Below are 21,530 nucleotides of genomic sequence, written 5' to 3'. Positions count from 1 at the left end.
AGATTCTCTTTATTAATATTGAGTACAAAGCATTTATAACCAAATGCACAAAAGTGGCCAATGTTGGGTTTTCTACCTTTCTATAGTTCATATGGTGTTTTCTTCAATATGGGTCTAATCATCGCACGATTAATAGCATAACAAACAGTATTGACGGCTTCCGCCCAAAAATATCTTGGCAAATTATTTTCACAAAGCATAGTACGAGCCATTTCCTTAAGAACTCTATTTTTTCTTTCTACCACACCATTTTGTTGAGGAGTTCGAGGAGTAGAAAAATTATGATCAATGCTATGCTTATTACAAAATAGAATAAACTCATCATTATCAAATTCTTTACTATGATCACTTCTAATGGTACAAATAGTAAGACTAACCATATTTTGAATACATTTACAAAGAGCTGAAAATGCAGAGTAAGCATCACTTTTGTGTGCCAAGAAAATCACTCAAGTAAATCTGGTATAATCATCCACACAAACAAGACAATAAGATTTTCCTCTAAAACTTAAAGTTCTATATGGTCCAAATAAGTTAATATGCAATATTTGAAGTGGTCTAGATGTGGAAATAATATTTTTGGTTTTAAAAGAGACTCGTGTTTGTTTTCCTTGTTGACAAGCATCGCAAAGTCTATCATTTTCAAAAACGATTTTTGGTAATCCAACGACCAAGTCAAGTTTTGAAAGTTTTGAAAGCAAATCCATATGAGCATGTCCTAGCCTCATGTGCCACAACCATCCATAGTCATTTAAAGCAGATAAGCACTTAACATCATGATTAGGAGATAGATTATGCAAATCAAATATATACATGTTCTCATCCCTATGTCCAACAAAAAGCACTGTGTTATCAGTAGAGTTTTTAATATTGCAGTAGGATTTATCAAAAGAAATATGATTGCCTTTATCACACATTTGACTAATACTAAGTAAGTTATGCTTCAATCCTTCAACAAGCAATATGTTCTCGATAATGGGAGATGAAGTTTTACCAATACTACCTTCAACTATGATCTTTCTCTTACTATTGTCTCCAAAGGTTACATGACCTCCTTCTTTGGATTTAAGAGTTGAGAACATTGTTCTATCGTCGGTCATGTGCCTTGAGCAAGCACTGTCAAGGTACCACCGGTTGTTGCTGAATTTAGACCTAAAGCACACCTGCAAGCATAAGATTTTTGTTGGCTTTTTGGTACCCATTTTTTCTTGGGTCCATGAGAGTTAGACGTTGAAGTGTTTTTAGAAACCCACTTCTTTTTCATTCTATTAAAAGAATTTCTCTTAACAGGACATAAAGGAGAGATGTGGCCTTTTCTTCCACAGTAATGACATGTGAGATGAGAATGGTTAGATGTTGCATATACAAATGATTTTTGGGAAGTTTTAGCCTTCAAAAACAGTTTATAACCAAACCCCATTCTTCCAAATGTTTGAGTTTGACTCTTGAGAATTTTGTCTAAGGTATCTCTCCCTTGAGTAAATTTTGAAAGAACATTTTTTAAATCTTCTATGTTTTCATTTAAGACATTTTTCTCATTTTTCAAGATTTCATTTTCTATTTGTAAATCATCTACCTTTTTACTTAACATGAGAAATTCTTTTTCCTTTGAGAATTCTTTCTCCTTTTCCATTGTCAAGACTTCATTTTCTAAAGTAGTGATCTTAGTAGTTAAGGATTCCTTTTCTTGAGATAAACTTGAAATCATTTTCTTTTGATAACTACTTTTCAAACTTAATTTTTTAAATTCAGCATGCAATTCATCAAAAGCAGTTTGTTATTCATCGAAGGTAAATGAGTCATTAGTTACCTCATCTTCAAGTGCCATCAAGCATAGATTTGCGACTTCATTTTTGCAAGCATTCGTCTCTGAGTCACTGTCATCACTATCTTCTCCCCATGCTGCGAGCATGGCTTTCTTTTTATCCTTCTTGAATTGTTTTTTTAGCTTTGGACATTCCGATTTGTAGTATCCTGGCTTATTATATTCATAGCAGATCACTTCAGATTTTTATGACTTTCTCATTTTTGAAGATCTTTGTTAAAGTCTTTTCTAAAAAACTTCCTTACACCTTGTTTCTTTTTCACAAATATTTTGAATCTTTTGGTAATGAAAGCCATTTCTTCATCTTCCTCTGAAGCATCTTCTTCTTCCTCTTTAGATTTTGTGGTGGACTTGAAAACTATCACTTTCTTCTTATTTTTGTCTTCTCCTTCTTTCCCTTCTTACATAATGATCTCATGGGTTAGGAGAGATCCCATTAGCTCATCAAGGCTCAACGTTGACAAGTCTCTTGCTTCTATCACTGCAATAACTTTGTTCTCCCAACTTTTTGGCAATAATCGAAGGACTTTTCTAACAATTTCTGCATTAGTGTAAGTCTTCCCAAGAGATTTAAGATTGTTTATAATATCTGTAAAACGAGTAAACATTTGGGATATGTTTTCATCTGGTTTTATCTTGAAGAGCTCATAGTTGTGAACAAGTAAGCTCACTCTAGATTCTTTAACTTGAGTGGTTCCCTCATGAGTTACAACAAGTTTATCCCAAATTTCTTTTGTAGTGATACAAGTGCATGTTCTGTTAAACTCGGTAGCATCAAGTGCACAATATAACATATTAACAGCTTTGGCATTTAATTGAATATCTTTATAGTCAGCACTAGTCCACTCACTCTCAAGTTTGGGTACTAGCAGACCATCTATGGTTTTTGTGGGTACCTTAGGACCCTCACATATGATTTTCCAAACTTCATAGTTGGTAGATTGAATATGCATAATCATGCGAGTTTTCCAATAGTTGAAATTTATGCCATTGAAGAAGGGTGGTCTGTTTGAGGCTTGACCTTCTAGGAGAGAGGAGCTAGGGTTTGCCATAGATCACTCTAAGACGGTTAAGTCACACTACTTAGAGACGTGGCTCTGATACCAATTGTTAACCAGGAAAGCAACCCAAGAGGGGGGTGAATTGGGTTATATAAAAAAATTTGGTCTGAAAATAAAGTTCAAAAGACTTATGAAATTAAATGTTGAAAATAATCAATAGCTTCACAGAAAGTAAAAAGAAAAGGAAAGAATAACTTAACGCAAGGATTTATAATGGTTCGGCTCATCGGCCTACGTCCACTCTTCAAGAGTCCTCATTGAGAATTTCTTCACTATGAATTAATGCACCACCAAGCTTTTCCCAACTTGTGGATTTTTACAACTGACTTGCTTCAATCTGTTGAGGATCTCTCAAGGAAAAGCCTCACTTTACAAGTGTTTCACTCTGAAACTAATGAACTAGGAAGAGAGGTCCAACTGTCCTCTTTGAGAAATACTATCGCTAAAAAGATGGATATGAAGGTGTAAGCTCACAAGTAAGTTTAGGACTTGCTTAGATCTGAAAATAGGAGAACACAAGTGAAATCACAGAGATTGAAAATGATGCTCCGTATACTTAGTGTATTTGCAGTGAGTGTCTTCTATCTTTTTCAGATTTGGAAAAGATCCAGATTTATAGCCTCCATTTGACTTATCTCTTGAAGGAAAAACACACCCACGTGGGTCTACTAGCCATTGGAGCTGGGCAAGGAAAAAGTTTCCAGCTGTTGCAAGTGGAGCATGGATGGTACAGGCTGTTGTCTGACCATTGGAGATGGAGTTTCCTCAAAAGAAATGATGCCCATGCTTGGGATTCAAAACTATGGTGGATGGATATAATGTTGTCTCCATGCTTTTTTTTTTTTTTTTTTTCTGATCTTGGGAGTGGTGTGAGTGGAGAATGTTTCCTCCATTAAGTCAGATATTATTGTCCCAAAGTTCCTTTTGATTAGAATAACATTTATCTGATGATGATGTCACAGAGACCCTCTTTGAGTTAGAAGATGACGGCTAGGTTTTTTGCAACCCAGACATAGAGGTGTCGACCCCTGCAGATTGGGTGTCGACCATTTGCTTTGTTTTTTCTTTCCTGAGTTGATTTACAGGTGTTCCTAGTGTCGACCCTTATCTCATTTGGTGTCGACCCTTGCGGCTGAAGTGTATATTTCTTTTTGGTGTCAACCCTTGCTATTGTTAGTGTCGACCCTTGCGGCTGAGGTGTATATTGCTTTTTGGTGTCGACCCTTGCTGTTGTTGGTGTCGACCTTTGCATCTGGAACACTTAGTTATGTTTCCAGCTTCTCCCTAGTGTCGACCCATTGTTCTGGAACACTTATCACTCTTGAGGATTATTCTAGTGTCGACCCTTGCTCTTCTGGTGTCGACCCTTAGACCTGCGTTAGACAAAGATAGAGTTTTGCAACCAAGAGCTAATGCTCATATTTTTGATATCCCAAAAGTTATTGAAACATAATATTCTAGAGTCACAAAACATTTAGAATCATGAAGCACATATATTAATTTGAAAACTTCAAATAATCAAAAGAATAGAATATTTGTCACTAATCAAAATCAATAGAAATTCAAGTTTGAATAACCTTGGGGCTAACAGATTCCATCATTAGTTTGTTTAATTTGTAGACCAAGGAAGTAATTTAACTCCACCATCATACTCATTTCAAATTCACCCTGCATATCTTTAGCAAACTCTTTACACAAATTTTCATTAGTGGCATAAAAAATGATATCATCAATATAAATTTGAACAATTAGCATATCTTCTTTTTTTATTTTTATAAAAAGTGTTGTATCAATATTTCCTCTGCAAAAACCTTTGTCAAGTAGAAAATTACTCAATCTTTCATATCAAGCTCTAGGAGCTTGTTTTAAGCCATATAAGGCTTTTGAAAGTTTGAAAACATGATCCAGATATTTATGATTTTTAAAACTGGAAGGTTGTTCAACATAAACTTCTTGCGAAATGTACCCATTTAAAAAAGCACTTTGAACATCCATTTGATATAATTTAAAATCTTTAAAACATGTAAAAGCAAGTAACATTCTAATAGCTTTAAGTCTAGTAATTGGCGCAAAAGTTTCATCAAAATCAATGCCCTCTTCTTGATTATAACTTTGAGCTACTAATCTAGCTTTATTTTTAGTAACAACTCTGGATTCATCCATTTTGTTTTGCAAAACCCGTTTTGTACCAATAACGGGATGATCCTTAGGTCAAGGAGTTAAAAACCAAACTTTATTCCTTTCAAATTGATTTAATTTTTCTTGCATTGCTAAAATTCAGTTTTCATCATTTTCAGCTTCTAAAAACGATTTTGGTTCAATTTGTGAAACAAACGCTAAGTTGCCACAAACATTTCTAACAGAGGAACGAGTTTTTATACCTTCCGCCGTATCACTTATGATAAGGCCTTTGGGGTGGCCATGAGCATACTTCCATTCTTTTGGTAAATTTGAGTCGTTTTCTGAAAGAGCATATATTTCTTGAAGTTTTTCCATTGTCATTTCTTCTTCTTGTTCACGTAATGGATTTTATTCATTTTCTTTTATATAAATATTCTCCATGCTTGGTTGTTTTTCTACAATATCATTACTTACAAGATTCTTGGAAATAATGTTGTTAGATTCATCAAAAACAACATACGCAGATTCTTCAACAAGTAGAGTTCTTTTCTTGAATACTCTATAAGTTTTACTGGAAATTGAATATCTAAGAAATATAGCTTCATCCGATTTAGCATCAAATTTTCTCAAGTTATCTTTATTGTTATTCAATACAAAACATTTACAACCAAATGCGTGCAAGTGACTAATATTAGGTTTTCTATCTTTTCAAATTTCAAAAGGGGTTTTCTTAAGAATAGGTCTAATCATAGCTCGATTTACAACATAGCATGCAGTGTTAACAGCTTCCGCCTAGATATATTTAAGCAAATTATTTTCACAAATCATAATACGGGCTATTTCTTCAAGAGTTCTATTTTTTCTTTCAACTACATCATTTTGTTGAAGAGTTCTAGAGGTAGAAAAGTTATGATTAATTCCAAACTCATCACAAAACATAATAAAATCATCATTTTCAAATTTTTTACCATGATCACTTCTAATACTACAAATGATTTTTTTCATTTTGAATTCTTTTACAAAGTCTTGAGAAATTATAAAAAGCTTCATTTTTGTGTGCTAAAAATAATACCCATGTATATCTAGTATAATCATCAACACAAACAAGAGCATATGATTTTCCTCCCAAACTTAATATTCTAGATGGTCCGAATAAATCAATATGCAAGAGTTGAAGCGGTTTAGTAGTTGAAATGATATTTTTTTGATTTAAAAGAAATTCTAGTTTTTTTTCCAAATTGACATGCATCACAAAGTTCGTCTTTTTCAAAAATAATTTTTGGTAAGCCAATGACTTTTTTGAAAGTTTGGAAATTAAATCAAGATGAGAATGTCCTAATCTTCTATGCTAAAGCCAACCATTATCATTTATAGCACATAAACATTTAATGTTAAAATGAGAAAACAAATCATGTAAATCAAACACGTATACATTCTCATGTCTATAACCTACAAATAAAGTTTTATTTTCTAAGGTGTTCTCAATAGTGCAATGAGTTTTCTCAAAAATAATTATATACCCTTTTATCACATAATTGACTAATACTAAGCAAGTTATGTTTTAAACCTTCAACAAATAAAACATTTTGTTGGAAATGGTTTAGAAATTCTGGGTTATAACAGAATTTTTTCCTAAGTTTGGTCTATTTTTTAGGTTGGCCCCGTGCGTCGTTTGTCGCGGGTCAAAGTGGTAACGCGTTCTATGCCGCGTTATGATTCACGTAGTATATTTGGTTGCTCAAAACCATTACCGAGTGAATGGAAAATTGAAGCCAAAGTGTGCTCCATGGAAATAGAGTTTTGGTGAAAAATCCTTAAAGGTATTGAATAAGGCTTGTCCCACATTGATTTGGTGGGAAGTTTTGAATGGGTTTATAAGGCATGAGTTTGGTACTTGGGGTGTACCCCAAGGGGTACCCAAGTGTTTTAGAGAGGGAGGTTATAGGCAAAATGGACTAGACCCATTGGACCCAAAAATTACCACACGCGTGCGCGCGCCGCCGCCGTCCGGGCGGGCTGGCGGGCTAGACTTGGGCGCGGGTGCGTGGTGGGTGGTTGGGTTGGGCTAGTTCGGCCCAATATTAATCTTTTTGGGCCAAAAACATTTGAATTAAATTTTATTTTTTGTAAAATAAAATCCAGAATTCAAATTAAATTGGAAATAAACTGGTCTGGTTTTTCTGTACATCCAAACAAGGCCCTTCCCGTTTTTATCTATTTGAATTTTGAACCAACAGATTTAAATCTGTTTAATTCAAAACCACACAGGTTTCATACCTGTTCAAATAGATTTGCACCTATTCAAATCAAAACCTGCAGCCACTTTTACATCTATAAATAGGACATCCCTCATTTGATGTTAGATATATAATTTCCGTCCTTAAGAGCTCTGCAACTTTATTCTTCATTTTCCTGCATTTTATTTTCGTGAGAAAGAATATAAACACTCAGTGTGTTCATTAGGCAAACAATTTGTAGTGCTGCTATTGGTTGTAGTTGATCATTTCATTCTGGGAGATAGATATCCACATTCTGAAAGCACCGAGGAGAGGACGAATCTGTCTTAAGGACACAGTGTCAAACACTGGACTTGATCAGATAATTATTCAAAGAAATTAATCAAGTAAGTTGTTTAATTTATTATTCAGTTTTATTTGTTTATTTAATCAGATTTTAATTTTATTTTTGTAACAAAATAAAATCTGTTTTTATTTATTTAATTTTATTTCCAGTTTGATTTTTGTAATCAAACAAATTCTCTCATTTCTTTTATTTCTTTATATTCTAGTTGTTGTTTAGTACACAACAGAATTTAATATTTTTAAATACAGTGAAGATTGTCCAACAATCTTAAGACAGACCTATTTTTGGAATCTTCATTGTATTTAATTTTCTGTGATTTCATGAAGACATATTCTGGTTGGAAAAACAAATAGTGATTTATGCTATTTGACAGATAGTAGTAATATACTGTCTCTTTTCTTTGACAACTAGTAGTAATATACTGGTGTCATTAATAACTGCAAAATATTAATTTGTGTTACAGAAAATTATTGTGGTATTTTATTTTTCTAGTTTTAGTAACAAGGAAAATAAAATTATTTTGTGTTATAATTTATTTTTTGGTTTTAATAACTAGAAAATTAATTTGTGTTTTAATTTTTTCTGGTTTTTGTAATCAAAAATTATGGTTACTGCAACTGAAACTGCAACTGGTAGTGGTACTCCTATTGTTACAACAACACTGGTCCCTATCCAGAACCATGTTCATGTACCAATCAATCATGGAGAAAAATCAGAAAAATTTAATGGTACTGAGTTTAAGAGATGGCAGCAGAAGATGCTATTCTATCTTACAACTCTTAATTTGGCCTGATTTCTCCATGAAGAGGCTCTAGCACTGAAAGAGGGTGAAAGTAATCAGCAAGTTGTTGCCGCTGCAGATGCTTGGAAACATTCAGATTTGCTATGCAGAAACTACATCCTCAATGGCCTTGACAACATGCTGTATAATGTATACAGTCCTTTGAAGTCAGCAAAAGAATTGTGGGATTCTTTGGAGAAGAAATACAAGACAGAGGATGCTGGCACGAAGAAATTTGTCATCGGTAAATTTCTAGACTTTGTTATGGTAGACTCCCAAATGGTAATATCTCAAGTTCAAAGTTTTCAGATAATTTTGCATGATATTCATTCAGAAGGTATGTCTCTTAGCGAGTCTTTCCAAGTCGCTGCTTTAGTGAAAAAGTTACCACTGGCTTGGAAAGATTTCAAAAATTATTTAAAACATAAATGCAAAGAGATGACCATGGATGAGTTGATTGTAAGATTAAGAATTGAAGAAGATAACCGTAAGGCTGAAAAGAAGAATGGGAAAAATCCCATTGAGTCCAAGGCTAATGTGGTTGAACAAGTTCATAAATCACATAACAAAAAGATGAAGTTTACTGGAGATGGTCCTAAACAAGGCGATAGCAACAAGAAGTTCAAAGGAAAATGCTATAACTGCGGCAAGACTGGACATCGAGCTTCTGACTGCCGCCGCCTTAAAAAGGATCATGGAAGTACAAGCAAGAAGACTACCAATCAGGCCAATGTAACTGAACTAGATTACATCTCTGACGGAGTGAATGACATCAATCTCTCTGCTGTGGTGTCTGAGGCTAACTTGGTTGGAAATCCCAAAGAGTGGTGGGTTGACACTGGAGCAACTCGTCACATATGTGCGGACAAGAAGATGTTCACTACCTACAATGAGACTGCAAATGGTGAACAACTTTTCATGAGAAATTTTTCTACTTCTACTGTGGCTGGACAAGGAAAAGTGATCTTGAAGATGACATCAGGGAAAGAACTGACCCTCAACAACGTATTGCATGCACCTGACATCCGGAAGAATTTAGTTTCTGGTTGTTTGTTAAGTAAAAATGGTTTTAGGCTTGTTTTTTAGTCTGATAAATTTGTATTAACAAAGAGTGGTATGTATGTTGGTAAGGGATACATGAGTGATGATCTCTTTAAACTAAATGTAATGACAGTTGTACCGAAAGTTGCTATGAATGAGAATAACACATCTTTTGTTTATATTATTGAGTCAAATTTATGGCATGGTAGATTAGGACATGTAAATCATGATGCTTTGCGTAGATTAATTGGTTTGGATTATATACCGAAGTTTGAAATTAATCCTAATCATAAATGTGAAGTTTGTGTAGAAGCGAAACTAACTAAGGCTCCATTTAAATCGGTTGAAAGGAAAACCGAACCTCTAGAATTAATTCATACTGATGTATGTAATCTAAAATTTGTTCAAACTAGAGGAGGCAAAAAGTATTTCATAACATTTATCGATGATTGTACAAGATATTGTTATGTTTATTTGCTTAGAAGTAAAGATGAAGCCTTAGAAATGTTTAAACCCTATAAAACAGAAGTTGAAAATCAACTTGGTAAAACCATTAAAATGGTTAGAAGTGATAGGGGTGGTGACCTTTAAATGAATTTTGTACACAACATTGCATTATTCACCAAACTACAGCACCCTATTCTTCTCAGCAAGATGGAATTGCTGAAAGAAAGAATAGAACCCTTAAAGAAATGATGAATGCCATGTTACTAAGTTCAGGCTTACCACAGAACTTGTGGGGGGAAGCAACATTGTCTGCTAATTTTGTTCTTAACAGAATACCTCACAAGAAAACCAACAGCACTCCTTATGAATTGTGGAAAGGTCGACCGCCTTCCTACAAATACTTAAAAGTGTGAGGGTGTTTGGCAAAAGTTGAAGTTCCTGTTCCTAAAAAGACTAAGATTGGACCAAAAACAGTAGATTGTGTGTTTATTGGTTATGCTCAGAATAGTAGTGCATATCGGTTTCTGACTTATAAATCAGAAATACCTAATATAAATGTGAACACTATTATAGAGTTAAGGAATGCTGTGTTTTTTGAACATGTCTTTCCTTATAAGAAAGGACAGGAATTAAGTTCACAGAAAAGAACTTATGATTGTACACAAAGTCAAGAGACTAATGACAATCAAACACAAGAGACTAGTAATGATCTCGACCAATAGGATTTAACTGATGATGAACCAAGACGAAGTAAGAGAGCGAGAACATCAAAATCTTTTGGTCCAGATTTTCTGACATATTTGTTAGAAAATGAACCTCAAAGCTTTAAGGCAGCAATGACAGGTCCTGAAGTACCTTTGTGCAAAGAGGCTGTTAATAATGAAATTGAATCCATTATGCAAAATCATACTTGGGAATTGGTGGATCTTCCACCAGGTCCTAAACCTCTTGGATATAAATGGATATTTAAGAGAAAAATGAAAGCAGATGGTTCAATTGACAAGTATAAAGCAAGACTTGTAGTTAAAGATTACAGACAAAAGAAAGGTCTGGACTATTTTGACACATATTCCCCTGTGACAAGAATAACATCCATTCACATGCTTATTTTTATAGCAGCGCTGTTTAATTTAGAAATACATCAAATGGATGTGAAGACAACTTTCTTAAACAGTGATCTAAATGAAGAGATCTATATGGAGCAACCCCAAGGGTTTGTAGTATCAGGACAAGAAAAGAAAGTTTGTCGACTTGTAAAATCCCTTTATGGATTAAAACAAGCACCTAAGCAATGGCATGAAAAATTTGATCATGCAATGCTTACTAATGGATTTAAGATAAACGAATGTGACAAATACATTTATGTTAAAAACACTGACCAAGGATATGTCATAGTTTGTCTTTATGTGGATAACATGCTTATCATTGGAAGCAGTCAAAACATGATCAAATCAACTAAGTAAATGCTTAACAAAAGATTTGATATGAAAGATATGGGGGTCGCAGATGTTATATTAGGAATGAAAATTACTAAAACATCTGACGGATATGCATTATTTCAATCACATTATATTGAGAAAATTCTTGGTAAATTTATCAAGGATGATATGAATTTAGTTAGAACACCTATAGACGTCAATCTATATTTATCAAAAAATAAAGGTGATGCAGTGTCTCAGTTAAAATACTCCCAAATCATTGGAAGCCTAATGTACCTAATGAATTATACTCATCCTAATATAGCATATGCTATCAGTAAATTGAGTAGGTACACTAGTAACCCCGGAAAAGACCATTGGAAAGCGATCATTCGGGTTCTTAGATATTTAAGATTCACCCGTGATCATGGTTTGAACTTTACTCGATATCCAGCAGTACTTGAAGGTGATTGTGATGCAAATTGGATATCGGATACTAAAGATTCAAAATCCACAAGCGGATATGTCTTTACTCTGGGAGGCGCTGTTGTTTCTTGGAAATCCATGAAACAAACATGCATCACATGATCCACAATGGAATCTGAGTTCATTGCTTTAGACAAAGCAGGAGAAGAAGCAGAATGGCTTCGTCACTTCTTAGAAGATATTCCAATGTGGCCAAAACCTGTGCCAGTTATTTGCATTCATTGTGATAGTCAATCTGCAATAGGCAGGATACAGAATCATATGTATAACGGTAAGTCACGACATATTCGTCGTCGACATAATACCGTAAGGCAATTGTTGTCAAATGGAATAATCTCAATAGATTATATAAAATCTAAAGAAAATATTGCGGATCCATTAACAAAAGGTTTGACAAAAGAGCTAGTGTATAGTTCATCGAAGGGAATGGGATTAAAGCCTATTACATAAGAGTCGTCATAATGGTAACCCTACTTATATGATTAGAGATCCCAAGAACTAAGTTCAAAGGGACAACTAAGTTATGTATAGCTCGCTAGAAGTCACCAAGGGATTAAAAATTCCCTACCCATTCCTATGGTGAGAGTGATATCTGCAACATATGTTGTCTGCAGGGGTATAAGGATAAGCTTTGCTTTTAATGATTACTTATATCTTGATTAAGGCATAAAATCAAGACGAGTATAAAGAGATACTCACAATAAGAATCACCTATATGAGTGTCGAACTGGGGCCGGTTCTATGAGAATGAAGAGGCTACATTCTCTAGACACACTCATGAAAATCAGGAGCGTTCAAGGCCAAAATGAACACAACAATGAGAACCACGATATATTAGAAGATATTTTGTGTGAAATCTATTGTCTTGGCTTACACAAACGGCTGAACAATTCAAGGCATCGCGTCTATTGGTTAGACAGTAAGTCCGATAGGTTATCACTAGGGAAGGTTCAAGGCCGAAAGCTACCTATCCTGATGCAAGATATTTTCGACTTATACTCTTTCGATAAAGTCTGCATATTGTTGCATTTCCGTTGTCATCAAATTCTGTTCATGTGGGGGATTGTTGGAAATGGTTTAGAAATTCTGGGTTATAACAGAATTTTTTTCTAAATTTGGTCTATTTTTTAGGTGGGCCCTGTGCGTCGTTTGTCACGGGTCAAAGTGGTAACGCGTTTTATGTCGCATTGTGATTCACGTGGTATATTTGGTTGCTCAAAACCATTACCGTGTGAATGGGAAATTGAAGCCAAAGTGCGCTCCATGAAAATGGAGTTTTGGTGAAAAATCCTTAAAGGTATTGAATAAGGCTTGTCCCACATTGATTTGGTGAGAAGTTTTGAATGGGTTTATAAGGCATGAGTTTGGTACTTGGGGTGTGCCCCAAGGGGTACCCAAGTGTTTTAGAGAGGAAGGTTATGGGCAAAATGGGCTAGACCCATTGGACCCAAAAATCACCACACGCGCACGCGCGTCGCCACCGTCCGTCCGGTCGGTCGGTCGGGCGGGCTGGGCTTGGGCGCGGGTGCGTGGTGGGTGGTTGGATTGGGCTAGTTCGGCCCAATATTAACTTTTTGGGCCAAAAATATTTGAATTAAATTTTATTTTTTGTAAAATAAAATCCAGAATTCAAATTAAACCGGAAATAAACTGGTCCGATTTTTCTGTACACCCAAACAAGGCCCTTCCCGTTTTTATCTGTTTGGATTTTGAACCAACAGATTTAAATCTGTTTAATTTAAAACCAAACAGGTTTCATACCTGTTCAAACAGGTTTGCAGCTATTCAATTCAAAACCTGCAGCCACTTTTACATCTATAAATAGGACAGCCCTCATTTGATGTTAGATATATAATTTTCATCCTTAAGAGCTCTGCAAATTTATTCTTCATTTTCCTGCATTTTATTTTCGTGAGAAAGAGTATAAACACTCAGTGTGTTCGTTAGGCAAACAATTTGTAGTGCTGATATTGTTTGTAGTTGATCATTTCATCCTGGGAGATAGACGTCCATATTTTGAAAGCACCGAGGAGATGACGAATCTGTCTTAAGGATACAGTGTCAAATACTAGACTTGATCAGATAATTATTCAAAACAATTAATCAAGTAAGTTATTTAATTTATTATTCAGTTTTATTTGTTTATTTAATCAGATTTTAATTTTATTTTTGTAACAAAATAAAATCTGTTTTATTTATTTAATGTTATTTCCATTTTGATTTTTGTAATCAAACAAATTCTCTCATTTCTTTTATTTCTTTATATTCTAGTTGTTGTTTAGTACATAACAGAATTTAATATTTTTAAATACAGTGAAGATTGTCCAACACATTTTCAAAAATAGGAGAAGGATTTTTACCGATACTACCTACACTTATGATTTTACCCTTGCTATTATTGCCGAAAGTTACATATCCGCCATCCTTTGGTTGAAGTGTGGGAAACATACCTTTATTTCCGGTCATGTGCTTCGAACATGCACTGTCGAGACACCATCTATCACTACTAGATTTTGTCTTGAAACATACCTACAAAATTTTGATTTTTCTATTAGTACCCATATTTTCTTGGGTCCATAAAAGTTAGAATTTAACACTCTTGAAATGTCTTTAGGAACCCATATCTTTTTTATTTTAGCAAAAGGATTTCTTTTAATAGGACATAAAGGTGAAATATGACATTTTATACCCCAAAAATGACATGTAAGATGAGAGTGATTAGAAGATGCATGCACAAAACTATTTTTGATAGTTTTTACTTTTGAAAAAGGTTTATATCCAATTCCGGCTCTACCAAAAGTACGATTTTGATTTTTACAAATTTTATCTAAAGTCTCTCTACCTTGAGTGAATTTGGAAAGAGTATTTTTCAAGTCTTCGATATTTTCTTTCAAAATAATTTGCTCCTTTTTTAAAGACTCATTTTCTTCTTGCAATACAACTAAGGTTTTCTCAGAAATTAAAGACTCTTTTTGAGTTAAAATATCATTTTCCTTTTCCATTTTCATGGTTTCATTTTCTAAATCATTTATTTTGGAAGTTAAGGATTCATTTTCTTTTGATAAACTTGAAATCACTTTCTTTTGACAATTACTTTTCAACATAAGTTTCATAAATTCAGCATGTAATTCATCAAAAGTTGATTGTAATTCATTAAACGTAAAAGATTCATCATTTACCTCATCTTTGTTTCCAAGTGCCATTAAGCATTGGTTAGCAACCTCATTTTTGCAAACTTCGATTTCTGAGTTGCTTTCATCACTATCTTCTCTCCATGCTATAATCATGGCTTTTTTTTTGTCCTTCTTGAATTGTTTCTTAAGTTCCGGACATTCTGATTTGTAGTGTCCAGGTTTGTTGCATTCGTAGCAGGTAACTTCAAAATTTTTGTGCTTTTCTCCCTTTTGAAAATCCATATTATTGAAATCTTTTTTGAAAATTTTTTGCACACCTTGTTTCTTTTTCACAAACCTTTTGAACTTCCTAGTGATGAATGCCATTTGTTTATCATCATCCGAATCATCTTCCTCATCCTCTTGATATTTCGAGGTAGATTTGAAGGCTATTTCTTTCTTTTTGTTGTTTTCCTTCTCTTGTTTTCCTTCTCTTGTTTTCCTTCTTGCATTATGAGCTCATGAGTTAAAAGAGATCTCATTAACTCATCTAGACTTAGCTTTGATAAATCCTTGGCTTCGATAATGGCAATGACTTTTGTCGTCCAACTTTTGGCAATGACCTAAGCACTTTTCTTACAACTTTAGCATTAGTATATATTTTGCCAAGAGAAGTTAAACCATTAATAATATCAGTAAAGCGAGTAAACATTTGAGGAATAGTTTCATTAGGCTTCATTTTAAAGAGTTCATAATTATGGACTAACAAACTGACTCTAGATTCTTTAACTTGTTCGGTTCCCTTATGAGTCACTATAAATTTATCCTAAATATCTTTTGTGGTTTTACATGTGGAAATTATGTTGAACTCGTTGGCATCTAAGGCGCAGTACAACATGTTTATGGCTTTGACATTAATTTGGGCCATTCTAATATCTAATTCATTCCACTCATCTTCAGGTTTGGGTAGCTTAAGTCCATCTACGGTTTTAGTAGAAATTTTTGGACCATTGCAAATAATTTTTCAGCATTCATAATAATTAGATTGAACATGTATGGTCATCATAGTTTTCCAATAGCTAAAATTTGTGCCGCTAAATAGTGGTGGCCTATTAGATGCTTGTCCCTCAAGTAAGGAATAACTAGGGATTGCCATGATCTACTCTAAGACGGTTAAGTCACACAAACTAGAGTCTAAGCTCTGATACCAATTATTATCCCAAGTAAGCAACCCATGAGGGGGTGAATTAGGGTATTAAAAAAAATGTACAATATTAAAATTAACACAATATTTAGAAAATTTAACAAACAAAAAAAAAACAGAATAATAATTATCAATATAAAAGTAAAAGAGATAGGGAGAGAAAATCAAACACTGAGATTTATAGTGGTTCGGCACGCCAGGCCTACGTAAGAATGGCAACGGGGCGGGTCGGGGCCGGGGATTACACTCCCCGTCCCCGATCCCCGATGGCAGAAATGTCCCCGTCCTTGGCCTCGATCCCCGACGGGGAGCCTATCACCGCCCCCACCCCCGCCTCCTAACGGGGATCGGGTTTCCCCGACCCCGAAACTTCCCCGTCCAAAAATAAATAAATAAATAAACCAACAATACAGTGTACAACTTACAGATCAAATACAACATCAAATACAACATCAAATACAAAATATATATATATCATCAACAAATCAACATAGCAACTGCAATAGATCGAAGGCAGATCGGAGGCAGATCTACCCCCGTAGAAACAGATCGGAGGTAGATCCACCGCCATAGAAACTGATCGAAGTCTGTGGTCTGTGGTCTATGGTCGGAGGTAGATCGAAGTCTGTGATCGAAGTCTGTGGCAAATCAACACAGAGAGTCGATCGAAGTCTCTAATTGGAGGTAGATCGAAGTCTGTGTACGTTGCAGTCACGGATGGGCGAAGTGGACTACGGGGAGGAGGAGAAGAGGCGATGAAGGACGGTGGTGAAGGCGAGGAAGGGAGGAGGCGACGGAACGGAGGGTTGGACCTTCACTTCTTTCTCATCTCTCAGTCACACAGAGAGTAAAGGGGGGAGAAAAACGAGAGAGAGAGAGAGAGAGAGAGAGAGAGAGAGAGAGAAAGAGAGTGGTTGAGATAAAATAATAACCTAGCCACTAATTTCTAAACATATATATCTATATACACACGGGGACTGATCGGGACGTGCTCGGGCCGGGGCTTGGGGCCGAGACCGGGCCGGGACTGAAACATGTATCCCCGTCCCCGGCCCGAAAATTATCGGGGATTTTTTTTTATCACCATCCCCGGCCTGTCGGGGGTATTTTTCGGGGAATAACCGTTATATTCGGGATCGGGGGGTCGAGTCCCCATCGGGCCGGTTTCAGATTGCCATCCCTAGGCCTACGTCCACTCCCCAAGGAACTTCCTTGAGAATTTCTTTGCTATCAACCGAATAAATACACCACCAAGCTTGTGGATTTGGCACAGAACTTACTCTTATCTATTGAGCCTCTCTCAACAATAAATGCCTCACCCTTACAAAAATCTCTCACAAAAATAATGAATAAAAATAAGTGGTACTTAAACCATCTTTTATAATAATTCTCTCACAAAAAGTAGATATGAAAGTGTAAGAACAAAGGGTACACTTAGATCTGAAAGTGAAGGAGCAGAATACAATATACTCAAAATTTTGGAGCACACAGAAATTTTTTCTCTTCAAGTTCTTGATTTTTCTCCATACACAACACTTCTATTTATACCAAAAAATATACCCGTTGGAAGAGAAGACGCTCCTCGACAGCATATCCTTTTTTTTCTTAGTCCACTTTTCCTTTGTCCAACTTTTACACATTTTCTTTGTCCACTTTTTTCTTTGTCAAACATTACACATTTTCTTTGTCCACTTTTGCAGGCAAGTCATCATAATTTTGAGTATAAAATTCAATTCACACTCATATACATATATACATATCAGATAAAATATATACCCCTCTTAAAAGTTTTGTAATTGTTGAAGAGATTATAAATACACTCAAATAAAATAAAAATAACCAATCATCCCATATGAGTATATCAAAAAGGAATAATTCATTAATATCATATTTGTCAAAAAAAATTAATCAATTTTAATTTTGTCAAAAAGTGAATAGTGACCAGCCAACCAATCAATCAATTTTGTCAAAATAATACAATTAATCAATTTTAAATTTGTCAAAAAGTGAATAGTGATATTTTAAAAATATTTCCATTTAAATAATATTTTTGACAAATATATCATACAACCTATATTTTAAACAAATAATATTTTGTGTCAAATAATATAGAATATGTATATAAAAATATAGCGACCCCGGTCTTTTCTCTTTAGATTATTGTATCCGGACTTAGGCTCCGTAGATCCTGTCATTATTTATTGGTTGTTGTTGTCCTTTAATCTCTTTGTATTTGAAGTATAGGTTGTGTTGGACGGGTCTGGTACAGGTTGGTTGAATTTTGAGGCCAATAGGTGATGCCCAGATTTTGGCCTTCACGCTCGAGCGGAGGTTTTAACGCTCGAGCGGGCCCTTCGTTGTTGCTTCTCCGCTCGAGCGGGAGTTTTGACGCTCGAGCGGGATTTTCCATCTCCCAGTATTTTGCTCTGCAGTTCTTCCGCTCGAGCGGTAGTTTTTACGCTCGAGCGTGATCCCTTGTTTTTGCTCCTCCGCTCGAGCGGGGAGTTTGACGCTCGAGCGGGTGCAGCGCCTGCAAAACTTCTGGAAAGGTGCAATCGACGCTCGAGCGGCTTTCTTCACGCTCGAGCATGATTCTGTGTCTTACGCTCGAGCGGGGCTTTCTACGCTCGAGCGTAGAGTCGACTACATCAGTCCGTGATTTCACTTTTCTGATCACTTTTTGACCTACTTTTCATCTCTTAACTTTTAAAAACCGCCCTTTGAGAGTTTCTCTCTCTACTCTTACCTTCTCTCCAAGATTTGATCTATTTCCGGTGGTCTTCTACCCTAGTTCCTTTGGAAGAAAGGTAGAGCTTCGCGAGAGCTTTGTTTTAATCTGAGAAACTTGGGATTTGGAGCACGTGGGTCTTTGGTCTTCATCTCCGTCTTCTCCATTCGGGTTATTTTCTTCGAGGTAGGGATTTCCTACTCCAATTTATAAGTTTTGTTCTAAGTTTTGGTATAATGATATGTTGGGGTTACTTTGATAATTTTGGGAGAAAGCCCTAGTTGTGTTAATTAATTAATTTGTATAATTAATTTAAGGGAATTGGGGAATTTGGTTAAATTCATGAAATTGGGAAAGTTATTGGTTAAATGGTGTAGTTGGATAATGTAAATCACTCGCCTATTGAATTGATGGTATATTTATTTCCAAATCTAGAAATAACTGTTGTGGGCTATCGGTGGAGGATAGTCATGCTTGTTGTAGACACTGCATGTGGATTAGGGATAACTGAAACTAATCATTGATTAAGTCATCAATATTGACTGCTGAATTAATACAGACATTATGTGTATTGATTGTGTGTTGTATATGTTATGTGTATGCATACATTGTTTTGTGTGGGAGGAGATAGGGGATGTACTCCACGGTTTAGGGGAAGATAGGGGATGGACCTCTAAACCGGATTTTGTTTGGGAGGAGATAGGGGATGGACTCCATTAGCATCACTTTTATGTGTGCTTATTTTTATTGAAGTGTTTAATTGATACAGCACTAAAATGTGTATCAAACTGGAAGTATGAAGTGTTTTGATTTGAGCCTGAGTCTCAATTGTTTGTTGACATTGGAAGAATGTGAATATGATATGTATAGTTCACTGTTGTAAGTTTGGCCAGGTTCTGAGCCAGATTGATAATGTTGGAAAGTAAAACGTGTTTTAGACATTAGTGTCATGAGACTGGATAGTAATGTAATTGATTATCTTGGTTAACCATCTATTAAATACTAATGCTTTATTCAATGCTTATATTTGGTTTAGTATATTTCTACTGGGCTGTGGCTCACCCTTATGGGAACATCATTTTCAGGTCCAGGTGATAAGCTACCTCCCAGGACTTAGCTTGGAAGGATTTGGATTTTGAAGACTAGCTTTAGTTGTTTGCTTTTATTTGATGAATAATCAAGCCTAGGGCTTTATTTGTATTTGAGTTAGAACTCATATTTTGTGTCCAAGTGATGGCTTGGAAAGATGTAAGCCCATAGGGCATTTAATTTGATGTTACATGTAATGTTTTTATTTAGTAATACTCTGATGAATGAATGAATAAATTGTTTTCTTTAAATAATGCATGTCAATGATATACATATAATGGGTTTATTTTGAGGGCGTCACAACTTGGTATCAGAGCGTACCGGGTTTGAATACTTTGGGTACGTGGGAAGTGATTAGTATCACAATGGGTTCGTCTCGTTTGATAGAGACTTAGTGTAATGTTATATGCTTACGTGATAACATGTTTATGTGACTATGTGGGTATGAAATGTAGTTTCTAGGATGGTGATTTGACCCTTGAGTTTCTAGTAGTCTTGTTGGAAAGGCACCTGATCACTGCTGCTTCCAACCGGAACTATAGCAACGCATTGGGACTATCATTATCCAGGAATGAAATTCGTAGGTGCTTATGTGATTATGTGCTTACGTGGAATGAATTATTGCTGTCCCATGCATTAGGACGCGAGTGTTTAGTTTCGGCACATTTAATAATGTGCTAACGTCTTTGTTTCCTTTATTAGTATGTCAGGACGAGGACGAGGACGCGGTAGGCGTGGTAGGCCGGGTAGGCAGGAGGTGCCTGTGCCAGAGGAGATTCCAGCAGTTCAGGAGGGAGTTGGCCAGGCCAATGTGGCCGAGCCAGTAGGCCAGCAGGCTATAGGCGCTCTAGCCCGAGAGATAGCAGGGGCATTCAGGGAGTCAGTAGGCATTCTTAGGGCTGAGAATCAAGCCCAGGTTGTTGTTGCGGATGCAGGACCTTCCTTTCTGAAGAGGGAGTTCTTCCGGTCTAATCCGGATGAATTTGTGGGTGATCCTAAAGAGCCGCTTAAGGCAGATGAATGGCTCGAACAGACAACGAAGACGTTTGAGATGCTTGGCATCGAAGACGAGGGGTTGAAGGTGACCTTGGCATCTTTCCAGTTGAAGGGGGATGCGGGTCAGTGGTGGAAGTTCACTAAAGGTCGTATAGGAGGTACATGGGAGGCTTTTGTGAATGCTTTCCAGGAGAAGTTCTTATCTCCAGCAGTTAGGGAGAAGCTGAGAGACCAGTTCTGCCAGCTTAAGCAATCGAGTTCTTCAGTGGCCGAGTTTGAGGCTGCATTTACTAGTTTATCCAGGTTTGCACCTGAATTGGTGGCGTCTAAGGAACGCCGTTGTATTGAGTTTGAGAGGAAGTTGAGGCGTGGCCTCAAGCTGCGAGTTGGGGGAACTATGATTCGGGATTATGGGCGTATGGTTGATGCTGCAGCCCATATGGAGATCATGATGCAGGAGGAGGAGGAAGGACAGAAGGGCTTCAAGAGGAGTCAGGATGGTCAGAGTGATGGTAGGAGACAGAAGAGTTTTAATCTTCAGCAGTCTCAGAGTAGCTTTTCTAGATCGACTTTTCCTGTGCCGAGTGCTAGTTCGGGGAAAGGCAGTCAGGGAGACATTACCTGTTTCAAGTGTGGC

General features: G+C 36.0%; 1 protein-coding gene across 1 annotated transcript; it reads right to left on the bottom strand.

Moving 5' to 3' along the window:
• Positions 1–2,226: 2,226 nt before the first annotated feature.
• On the bottom strand, positions 2,227–2,877 carry LOC114283818 (uncharacterized). The gene has a single exon (XM_082921865.1). It carries the CDS (start codon positions 2,875–2,877, stop codon positions 2,227–2,229), a length of 651 nt encoding a protein of 216 aa, XP_082777991.1.
• Between the last annotated feature and the right edge of the window lie 18,653 nt (positions 2,878–21,530).

The sequence above is a fragment of the Camellia sinensis genome, chromosome 1 (assembly GCF_055761805.1).
Source record: "Camellia sinensis isolate YWXY chromosome 1, ASM5576180v1, whole genome shotgun sequence".
NCBI classification, from domain to species: domain Eukaryota; kingdom Viridiplantae; phylum Streptophyta; class Magnoliopsida; order Ericales; family Theaceae; genus Camellia; species Camellia sinensis.
The sequence above is the reverse complement of the archived record's forward strand: the minus strand, read 5'-3'. Positions and strand labels throughout refer to the sequence as shown.

What these genes read in the sequence shown, in the direction of transcription:
- LOC114283818 (XM_082921865.1), bottom strand. Translation starts at nt 2,877, where the DNA reads ATGGCAAACCCTAGCTCCTCTCTCCTAGAAGGTCAAGCCTCAAACAGA.